Source organism: Lytechinus pictus, chromosome 11, assembly GCF_037042905.1.
Source record: "Lytechinus pictus isolate F3 Inbred chromosome 11, Lp3.0, whole genome shotgun sequence".
NCBI lineage: Eukaryota > Metazoa > Echinodermata > Echinoidea > Temnopleuroida > Toxopneustidae > Lytechinus > Lytechinus pictus.
The window spans coordinates 33,329,701-33,341,169 of record NC_087255.1 but is presented as its reverse complement, the minus strand read 5'-3'; the positions used below and the strand labels follow the sequence as shown (position 1 = coordinate 33,341,169).

General features: G+C 36.4%; 1 protein-coding gene across 1 annotated transcript in view; it reads right to left on the bottom strand.

Moving 5' to 3' along the window:
- Positions 1-1,253: 1,253 nt before the first annotated feature.
- The window catches only part of LOC129271220 (TM2 domain-containing protein 1-like), a 17,394-nt gene continuing 7,178 nt past the window's right edge, over positions 1,254-11,469 (bottom strand). Inside the window, exons 2-6 of the mRNA XM_064106392.1 lie at positions 7,756-7,987; positions 6,047-6,120; positions 4,525-4,618; positions 3,486-3,651; positions 1,254-2,861 (exon numbers count right to left, since the gene is read on the bottom strand). Coding sequence (XP_063962462.1) covers positions 2,748-2,861; positions 3,486-3,651; positions 4,525-4,618; positions 6,047-6,120; positions 7,756-7,895 — 588 coding nt within the window. The 5' untranslated portion in view covers positions 7,896-7,987 and the 3' untranslated portion in view covers positions 1,254-2,747. The remainder of the gene's footprint in view (positions 2,862-3,485; positions 3,652-4,524; positions 4,619-6,046; positions 6,121-7,755; positions 7,988-11,469) is intronic.

Below are 11,469 nucleotides of genomic sequence, written 5' to 3'. Positions count from 1 at the left end.
TTTTTTTCTGTTATTTTTACAATAATTTTTTTGTCAGTGAACTTCCCCTTTAATAGAGGAAGATAGATTGAGAAAGTCTGGGGTAATATGATAGCAGTGAGAGATAGTTTTAGAAACAGTGAAGAACTAGGTGGTACAAGGGAATGAGAGTAGCTAAGGAGGGTAGACTAATAAAGAGAGATCTTCTTCCAAGGAAGATGGGGAGGCCAGGATGCACTAGACCCCAAGAGCCCCGACTTTCATTTATCCAAATCATTCTCTATTCCTTCTGATCAGTACCTCTCTCTCTGTCTTTTCATATCATTCCTAGTATCTCCCCCCCCCCCTCTCTCTCTTTTAAAAAAATCTCACTTGTATTCCATGTTCCTCTATATCTTGATCGGGTCGTGTGGTCCTCTGGTTAGAGCATTGGACTCATAATCGCAAGGTTGTGAGTTCGAATCCCCACTCTGCAATTGTCTCCACTTTGAAAAAAAAGGCCCGAGAGTAATATCTGTCGTCCATAAGGTCGGCCATTATGACTGATTAGCCTAGATGTAAAATGTTTCCTTGGTAATTGGTTATATACCAGCTTGGCATTTACCAGCAAAATGCTGTCCTGCCGAGTTCCTACGGGAGTTACCATAAACAGAAACAGATATCTCTCTCCCTTTCTCACTGTTTCCCTCTCTAAATCTGTCTTTCTCTATCATTAGTACTTCTCTCTCCCCCTCTTTCATTCTTCATCTCCCAACTCTATTCTTCAAAAAGCACATTAAAGCCAGGGGAGGGAGTCTTTAAAGTTCTAAGGGGTCAGTTATTTTATCATAAACGAAAAAGCCAATTCGTATCTTGGCCCTTTTTATGAGCAATTTTTTTCCAGAAAGAATGGATGTTGATCACTTTTGTGAATTCTCCAATAATTTCTAGGAGTACCTGGCAGGATTAATTCCTTGAATGCATGAGCGCTGAAAGGCAGCTCGAGCTAAAGCCAGGGTAATACTAATAATAATAACGCACCTCGGAATAGAATTTTTTAGATAGATGGTGCAATATAGTATTACTATTAATAACTTCTATCACATATCCTTGCTCTTTTAACATTTTCATACCGATCATTTCTAATTCCTTTTCCCATTTTACATTCTTTCCAACAATAAACACTTCTTAACCATGGCCTCTCTCTGCGTACTGTGAGTTTTCAACCACCATCCTTTAATCATACTCCCATTGCTTAAAATAAGCAACAACAAATAAAAAGAGAACAGAATAACTCTATTTTTCATTAGAAATATTTACATTCCAGCAAAACACAGAAGGCTGTTCCAGACAGACTTCTTTTAATTACAAGAGAAAAAGTAAAATACATGTCAACCTGCCATAAGTCAGATATTCACCAAAGTGAAAGCAATATTTGTAGACCAGAATATGCAATATATGTGTATATCACTTGTAAATCAAATAGATTTCAGTAGTCCCAATGATTTGACATAGGCAAAGTTACCTGTATATTATATGGCTCTATTTTACATAACAAAATTGACTAAATACTGAAGACCATTGCGAGATTTAGAATGTTATTGCAGTACTAACCTCAAACTTCCATTACTCCACTCATAGCTCAATTAATCTGTTAGCTTTTGACCCAAAAACAACAACTCAACTAAAAAAAAAAAAAATTGTGTGCAGTCCCACATATTGAACTGAAATCAATTGAATTGATGCTGAGTTCAGTGCATGTAACTCAAATTAGTGTTGATTTCTGATATTTGCGTGATCCAAAATTTTACATCATACACCAGTTTTAAAGTGCATTATCATAATCAACATTTCCAAATCACATTGAAACACTTTTTGCACAATTCAATCTCTCCATGTTCATCTCTATTGGTAGATTTCAAAACCATCATAAAAATCCCAATTCATAATTTTTTGTTTTAAGTTTGGATGTTGATAGCACAACATGATTGACCACAGATTCATCGACCATGGATGCTCTTTGACCTTGATCATGAGACCAGAAACTCTGATGTCAAATAATCAGGGAGACTTGATTACCCTTTTATCCAAGGTTCATGAAAAAGGTCCCTACACTTTTAAAGCCATAGCTACTGCTATGCAGGCAAGACAAAAAATTAAGTGTTTGATTCCATATTAAATAGATCACATTTGACTATATACATGAAGGAGCATGTAAAGAAATTGTTAATATTTCTCCTTTATGCACAAAAAATATTGGGATGAGATCTGGGCCTCGTCTTACAAAGAGATGCGATTGATCAGATCAACCTCAATTCTATGGAAATCCATCAGTGTCATAACTTTTTCTAAAGGAAAATTGAACAATTTCCTTTGTAAACAAAGAGAGGCATACTGAATTCTCAAGAAAATGATGAATGCATGCATATATATGCATCATACATTTCGAACAAACATGCATTTCAGATGTTTATGTTGCTGGCTTTCCAAGTTGTGGTTGAGTGGATCAATTGCAACTCTTTGTGAGACAGGACCCTGAAGTATTTTCATTTTCAATTATTCCATCATATAAGTCATGTGACTATTAAATCTAAATGCAGTCAGAATATTCTTAAGTGAATAATATTATATCTGGGATGTATCTTATGTGGGATAATGACCCAAACTTAACTTTGCTTTGGATCTTTAAAGAGTACTTACATAAGAATATCATCAGAGTAAACATGATGTTATAAAATCTTGATATAAATATATAAAAAGTCTCTATGTACAAATCACTGTATAATATGTCACGTCAGAATATCTTGTGGAACATAGTAAGTCTCATTGTCCACTCCCATCTTGATCAGCTTTGGGGCGTAGAAATCCATCTCATATTCTGAGCGATCAGCTGGACCAACTACCTGAAGTGTTTAATGAGAATAATAATATAGGTGTATTATGTCAAGCATCACAATTGGTCAAACGTGTCGCATGACATATTTTTTGCACATTAAACTGCCGAGCGAAAAAGTGTACAACAAATATTGACATTTAATCGCACATTCCAGCAAACCAGCGATATTGTGAAAGAAAAGATGAGCAATGAATAAATACCGTAAAACCTTTTAAAGATTTGTGTCTCTGTGTCCCTATTTTATAAAACAGATAATGCACTTGTCATTTTTAACAACACAAAATCAATTTCTTGATATTGGAAAAATTAATTCTATATTTCAAGAATTTATAATACTTGATATGAAGAATTGAATTGTTGGTTGAATACTAATATTGCTTAATACATACAATGGCATGTGCTGTCTAAAACTTATGTAGGAGTGACAACCCCTTTACACTTTAATAATCTAAGGTCTGTTTTGTTTTGTCGATTATTGTACAGGGCCCCATCCTCGCAAGCTATGCTTTTCTTGGGGTCCTTCCGATTTCTATTCATGAATTTTGTAATCATGTATTTATTTGATTGAGTTTTTAATGGAAAATAAATGAACTGAAACTGAAACTTTAATGGTAGAGATAACATATAGTACCTGCGTTGCAATGAGTATGACATCTACAAAATGGCCGACAAACAGAAGACCCATGGTGCAGAATTTGAGCAGCCCCAGAGCAGGGTAGCCCAGATACATTCTATCAACACCAAACATTCCTAAGAAGATGGAGAGAAGGAGAGTTGTCCGGTAGGAGTAGCCCTTCCTGGATATAGAAAATATAAAAAATATCAAAGTCAATATGAAAATGCAATACAGTCATTAAATTCTACATACGTCAACCTTCCAAATGTTGAATATTCACCAAAGTACACGCAATTTGTCAGACTCGAGTCTTGTTTCATAAAGATTTGCAATTAAGGTAACTCAGTATAATAGCATCCATTATGGCAGAACCAACATGGTAATTAAGAAACACAGGTGGATTGACGACCATACGACAATACCCCTGGGAACCCACGATGTCTTCTGGCTTCTCATAGTCAAACAGTTAGTATTGAACAGACTACTACCTTTATACAGGTCTTGATGGTTGAGAAAAAAAAATTAACTTTCATTTGTGACAATCTAGATACCATACCATTCTCGCATGAGATCAAGAATTACAGTGGAAGCAAGAGGAAAAGGATCAGGTCCCTGTTGCACCATGACAATTCACAATATCAAATGCAAATCCAAAATGCCAACATCTGATCAAGTTGTGTTTGATACTTGAGATTCAATTATCTAAAGCCTCATAAGAAGGTAGTATCCCTAGTTAAGTCTTATTCATCATTAGTTAATTCCTCACCAAATATACTCTAATTCCTGCTAATATGCTAAATGCAATTCTTTTATTTCCAGTAGGACTCATACCAGTACCTACAAACACTAATGGGGCATAAAAAAATGTAATGATCCATTGCATATCCCTTTGGGGTCCCCTAATCACTCATATGTCTTGCATTTGATAGCTGATTTGCTTCTTGCAAAAAGGAGTCAAAATTGATCTATCATTGTCAAATTTCATTAGAAATTTGCAATGCACTGTGAGACAATGTAATATAAGATAGAGAACTAAAAAACAAGCAAATCTTACGTATTTCTACAAGGAACTTGTTTATGGAATCCAGGAGTTGTGCCATTATAGGTTGTACCATCACATGTTATACCAGGAGCTGGATAACAGTCAACTACATGAACAAAATCAAGAACAGATATGAAGAAGTGAAAAAGCATTCTACAACTGCTACTAGCTACATATTTCTATTTTGAATCATTAGAACACATTCAGGATTTGTCCTTATTTTTTGTTTCATTTTTTTGGTCTGCCTAAGAAATTCATCAAAATGTACAACCCTGTCTTTGGTACATTCCTGATTGGTCTACAACCACTCTGCCTACTTTCTCACATGGTCTTATTATACTTTGTCTAAATCCAGTTCATCTACTAACCATTTGTTCTAATTTGCCATTTAGCACATTTTACCATTTGTCTAATAATAATTATATTATATTGGATGGCTCAGAATGGAATACCAGAAATATTCCAAGAGTATGGGCAAATATTCCGTGAATCGAAGATGAGTGGAATATTGGCCCTAATGAGTGGATTATTTCTGGTATTACATGAAAGAAAGCCATCCAAATAATCATTATCATCTATTCCATCTCTGGCAATCGAAAAGAGGTAGAAATTGGATTAAACAAGTCATATCACTTATCACATAATGGCATCATCACTTCTTAAGATCAAATTTGGTCATTGACATGCGACTTGCATGTAGTTCATTATGACGTCATCGAGCATAGTTGTGCTCTATGCTGCGCACCGCATTGCTTTCATTGTTGTACGCATTGTTTATTTCGCGCATGCGCACTATACTGTTGAATATGATCTCATATTCAATAGAAAATTTTGTACAGGAGCCTATGGGATGTTCTTTGGATTTCGGCCATTCTAGGGATATGCTCTGATACTGCACAGGCAATTTATGCAGATCAAAGTACGCATTTTTAATGTATGGCTAAACGCTCTATATAGATGATAATAAGTTATATTTATATAGCGCTTAATATTACTTTGTTTCTAAGTGCTTTACATTGCAATTATTATCCTAGTCATCGGATCTAGACAAGCCTGAACACAATATATGCACTTTCTCCACTCCCTGGGGAGCATTCCATCAAGATTTCCAAAACTTGATTGCCTAGAGGCATACTAATGTCTAATTATTAAGCTAGACAAATTTGATCTCATAACCACTACGTGTAACACAACTCAGTCTATAGATCTATGTAATACGTTTAGATTGATCACTGAACTGCTTATAAATCCACATTTTCATACAACAAAGTAAAAAATAATGTACAAAATGGAAATTAGACCCACTGGGCATCAGATTAAAATGAGAATAAGTTTGTAGATCCAACATAAATTAGACCAAATTAATAGTAGAAGAAATTGGTTTAACCCATGTTGTATTAGAGTATAGACCAACTGCTTGTAGAACAAGTAAATATTATCTGCCTTCAGGAGCTATTAAGCTTTATACAGACAGTCATCTCTCTTTTCTAGCTTTGACTACAAGAAAGATTGAAACCATGAGAAATTCACCTACCATTAACACTGCCATCTGTACATCCACTTGCTGCCTGAGTTGCATGATCTATTTCAGGGTCACTGCACTGATATCTTATCAAATTCATGGGTCAAGGGTCAAACAAGAAACTAAAATATATTATCACCTTGATTGAATTATCATTTTAAATAATGTCATCCATGTTATTGATTTATATATCATCATCATATCATCATCTCCATTGTCATTATCATCATCATCATTATCATCACCACCACCATCATCTTCATCATCATCATCATCTGACATCACCATCATATTATCATCAACATCATATCATCCCGGGGGCGGGGGCACTCAAATTACATTTTGATGGGGGTGTGCCTCACGAAACCCTGAAATGGGGGTCTAAGGAACTGACCACAAGGGTAAAATACAGGGTCTTGGGAACTAAATATAATACCGGGTGGTGTGAAAAACAGGGTCTACGGAACGCATGTGCATGTATATGTGGGCGCTAGCGGTGCATGGAGCTGCTAGCGGAGAGAGTTGTGAAGCTGTGCATGCAGCTCTCGCATGCGGTGCTCCCGCTGGACATTTTTGGCAGGGCTAGGTAACCGAGATGTTTTGTAACGGGGGTCTTACGAGCCAGGCTAGGCTTCTGAATGGAACTTTTGTCATTCAGAGTATCTAGAGAACTGAAAATTAGGTCTGAAAAAGGGGGTCATCAAAGTGGCACGTACCACCAATATATGTGAGTGCCCCCCCCCCTCCCCCGGGCATATCATCATCATCATTATCATCATCTTCATCACCACCATCATCTTCATCATCATCATCATATATTCATTATCATATCATCACCATATCATCATCATATCACCATCATCAACAATTATCATTATATCATCATTAGGCCTGGGAGTAAACATCGATTGATTGAATGGTTTGAATGGCTTGCCGAAGATCGCTAATCGATTAGAAAAATGTCAACATTCCAACACGCGCCATCACCTAATTATAGATGTCGCTAGTCTCCCAAAATAGACCCAGTTATAGGTTCAAATGATAAAAATTGTTATTTTGAGAGGTACTTCAAAAGAAAAATATTTTGCAAAATATGTTTAACATTGTGGGCAGTGCCACAGGTGGGGGTTGGGGCATGGTGTGGGCAATTGATGAAATTTTTCAATAAGTAAAAGGTACCACATGCGTGTCTGTCTCAAAGAATACTTCATGAATGAGTTGTTTACAGAGACGTAACTTGGACCTAAGACTGTAGGCTGATTCATTCATATGCAGGGGTGTTGCACTTGGAGGGATGCATAATACAAGCATTGATTTAGGAAAGATTTTTCATTGGAACAATAAAGTGAAAGTTTTAATCTCATTTCATATAGTTTCTTTTGAAATAGAAAGTTCTCAAAGAGAAGGGGCTTACTTTCATTTATAAGGAACATATAATACTCCAACCTAGATGTTATTGAAACCCTTTTGGGAGATCTTCAAATTTTGGTTTACTATTTGTTTAAAAGATGATCTTCCCAACGAACAATCAAATGATTCGATTGTTTTTCAGAAAATAATAGAAATTGACATTCGTCCCAGGCCTAATCATCATCATATCATCATTCTCATCATCATCATTATCATTATCATCATGATCATATCATCATCTTCTTCTTCTTCATCATCATCACTATTAACAACCAAAAGCATCTCTTTTCTGCTGACCATATAAAGGATACTGTCCAAGTAATAGCTCAGAGCAAGTGAGACCAATATCTTCCAGACAGACCATGTCAAGAAGTAGACCAATGACAATACTCAGGCATATCCATAACTTCCGTTCACTCAGTCGCCTCAGCAGACACAGTAAGAAAGCCATCAGGCCCAACTTCTCAACAGGAGGTCTCCAACGCAAGATCTTCAGTTCTAGGAGGTCTTCAGATTCAATTGCACTGTTGGGGGGTTTCCTGTCTGTTGGGGGAGAAAATTGCAGATTGACAGGGTGGTTACAAAAGTGTTAAATCTGAATAACAAGTGGAACGCCTCTGGCAGTCTCGCCTGCATTACGCGATTTAATATAGCAGCAGTGCTGACTTTGAAAACTACTATAAACTAGAATTTTAATTCGTCATGAGGACGAATTAGGTGATCTGTCTCTGATTTCATGATCAGGAAGACAATCAGCATGTTTATTGACATCAATATGATCATCATGATGAAAATTGAACTTCTCTTACGAAAAGAACGTGTTGAATACTCTTGAAAAGAAAGAAATGAGAAACTTTGGAAAATAGGTGTAAATGATACACATGGTACATGTACATGTTATATTAAAAGGATTTTTTAAACTATTTTATTGTGCAATGTTTTAACTTATATACCTTGTAATGGTCATGAAGGACCATTTGTGAAATGTTGAAAAGAAAAAAAAAAAGAAAAAAAAAAAAGTTCACCCCGAGGTTCCAACCCTCGACCTTAGGATTGTAAGGTTGATGCCTTATCAACTGAGCTACACTATTTCCCATAGACTTTTACACATAAGCACTTTTTCCCATAGACTTTACACATAGCAAATTGAGAGGATCTCAAATCCAATTTTGCAAGTGAAATACGGGCATGATCTCGGCATCTGATTCGAAAATGGAGACCACACTAGCGATAGCTTACAATCTCAGCTACAACATACTCCAAGCTCAGAGAAAACCGACAAAAAAAAATGGAGATATGGCTCGCGAAATAGAAGAATGTAAAATCCAGTTTTGAGAAAAAGTCATTTCCCATAGAGATGGCACACAAAATGAGCGAAAATGACATGCCTCTATAACTTGCCATTTTTCAGGATGATCCATTCCTTTAAAAGAAAATATAGCCATCAAATTAAAAAGAGTATGTCCTCAGCTACAATATATTGAAAAGTGAGCGAAAATTGGTCAATATTTGAGGAGTTAGTGTCAAATTTGCATAACTATGATGACGTCATAGGTAGCAAAATGGGAATTTTGAGTTCCGACGCCATTATGATGACGTCATGATAAAATTAAGGGTCAAATGTGACATGAAATCATATCTCCCATCTATACACTATTGGAATATGAAAAAAAAATCGGGGGTCAACGGTTTACCTGAAGAGCTATAATGAGTTTTGTATAGGCATGTTTTTGCACATATATTGTCTATGGTTAGTGCGCGCGCGCGTGCGTGCTGTAAACTTTGATGGAGGCTAATTCCGTTATTACTTGTCGTAGAAGGTTAATCAAGGTATCAAATTATTCAGAATTATATTATCAATGCATTAATATTAAAAAAAATGATGATCCTATGTTGTATAGTGCCGTTCACGTACGTGCAGTCGCCGCTGGCTAACGTCAGCTTAATGGACGACGCCATATTGCCAGATTCAGGCAGATTTGGCCCGCGCCCTCTCCGGCTAACGCTCGGCTAAAGCTCGAACGCCATTCACCCATACACTAATTCCCCTTGATTACCGTTGTTAAAAACCTCTGTCATATCTTTTCCAGCATTTTTATGAATTAGCGATTGATGTTTTTCCGTTTATCAGATATCCTTCATTATACACATATTTTTTTCATATTTATAACATTTTTATTTTAATCACAATTTTAGTCCAAACGCGGGTCAGTTTTTGTTAACCCACGTTGTTTGTGCATGCCCACGTATAGCCTTACGCGTATTGAAAGGAATGATGTTGGGTCGAAAAACAGAATTGTTATTGCTTGTTCCTTGTTTGTTGGGGATGAAACTATGATGGCGACCAGTCACGTTTGACTGTACCGCCAAATAGTTAAGATTAATTAATTAAGGTCAAGGTGAGATAAGAGAAATGAGCAAGGGGCATTGTGGTGGGGGAGGGGGAGAGGGAGAGAGGGGGGGGGGGGGGTTATGAGGGCCGAGTGGGGATACAGTTTCATCATGCAGTACAGGGCGTCGATGAACACTTTTATTTTTTTCTCCAAAATATGGAAAGTGACAGAATAATCAGAAAAAGGTTGATTGGTTCTGATTTTGAAAAAAAAACAGAATTTATCAAGATTGCTGTTATTCTTCATGGTTGTAGAATTTAATTTAGTTTCTCTGATAAGTATAATTCTTTCAAACAACTCAAATTTTGATTAATCGTATTTCATTTATTTCACTCTTTTCTTTCGCCTCGTTTTTTTTTCTTCCAAAAAACCAGGGAGCTGAAAAATATGAGAGCTAGAACCTAAAGATATGGGGTAGCTATGACGTTGGAGGGGGCGCAGCCTCATGCACTTGCAGATCCAAATCAATTTTCACAGGGGACACTTAGAGTAGCCCCTATTTCTTTAATATTATTTTTACAAGCAAATAGAAGTCAATGAAGACATCAGGCCACCGACAGCTGCCTCGTCAAAGGGGGGGGGGGGGCGGTCGATTATTTTGAGTATTTTTTTTTCATTTTGTCCTCAATAAGGGGGGGGGGGTTCAATTAATTCTATATACACTTCTATTGTCTTTATATATGGGGGGGGGGTCTGCTACTGAGCATGTTTTTAAAAGGGCTTAATAAGGGGCTTAATACAACAGAAATTGTACGATTTAATACAATAAAATGTATCATCGAGGTTAATACTAAATTAATACATAATTAATAATTGTTTTAATTGAAAATGAAAATAATAAAGGCACCCATAGATCTTAACATCTCATAAATACAGGCCTAAACCTGTATTGGAAGTTGAACAGGCATAAAGTATAAATGTTTAGCCATATAGCTGATGCTTTGATCCCGCAACCAAATAATGTTATCATAAACTAGTAGATGTTATATCAGTCATGTCAGTGGCGTAACAAGTGAAAATAATTGAGGGTACTACGATATGGCGTATCAGGCAAAATTTATAAAATATATAGTTGCAAGCAAGTGACATAAGCATAATTTTGACTTTTGGTTACAAAAATCCAATTGAACAATTTCGATCGCAAGATTCTCTTACCTTTTCCTTTTTTTTCTTGTTCGTGAATTGGGGGCATGCAAGACCCCACCCCCCCCCCCCATACAGCACCACTCTTTGTTGTCACTGTCTAAAATTTGATTTAAACTTTGAGAATTTGAATTTCTTATCTAAGTAATCCAAAGGGATAAGACAAAAATATTTGCAGATTACTTATTTCAAAGTATTTTTATACCTATAACTCCCCAACTCTGCTCTAGCTGCACTGCACGTTGCCTAACGGCCTTCCACCAAAGGGCCAGGCCGACTCGCCCCGTGAGCAAGTGACCGCGTTCGCGTAAGTTCACCCGAAGCCATGACTAAATTCTGACCATAAACATCACCTAACTAATCACTCTCTGACAATATTTCAAAGTATCTTTTATTACAGTCGATCCTTTGGGCCATTAAACGATAATATTTCCAATGTTATCATGACAAACAATTTTAATGAGATAGTGGCATTGTAGAAAAAACAAA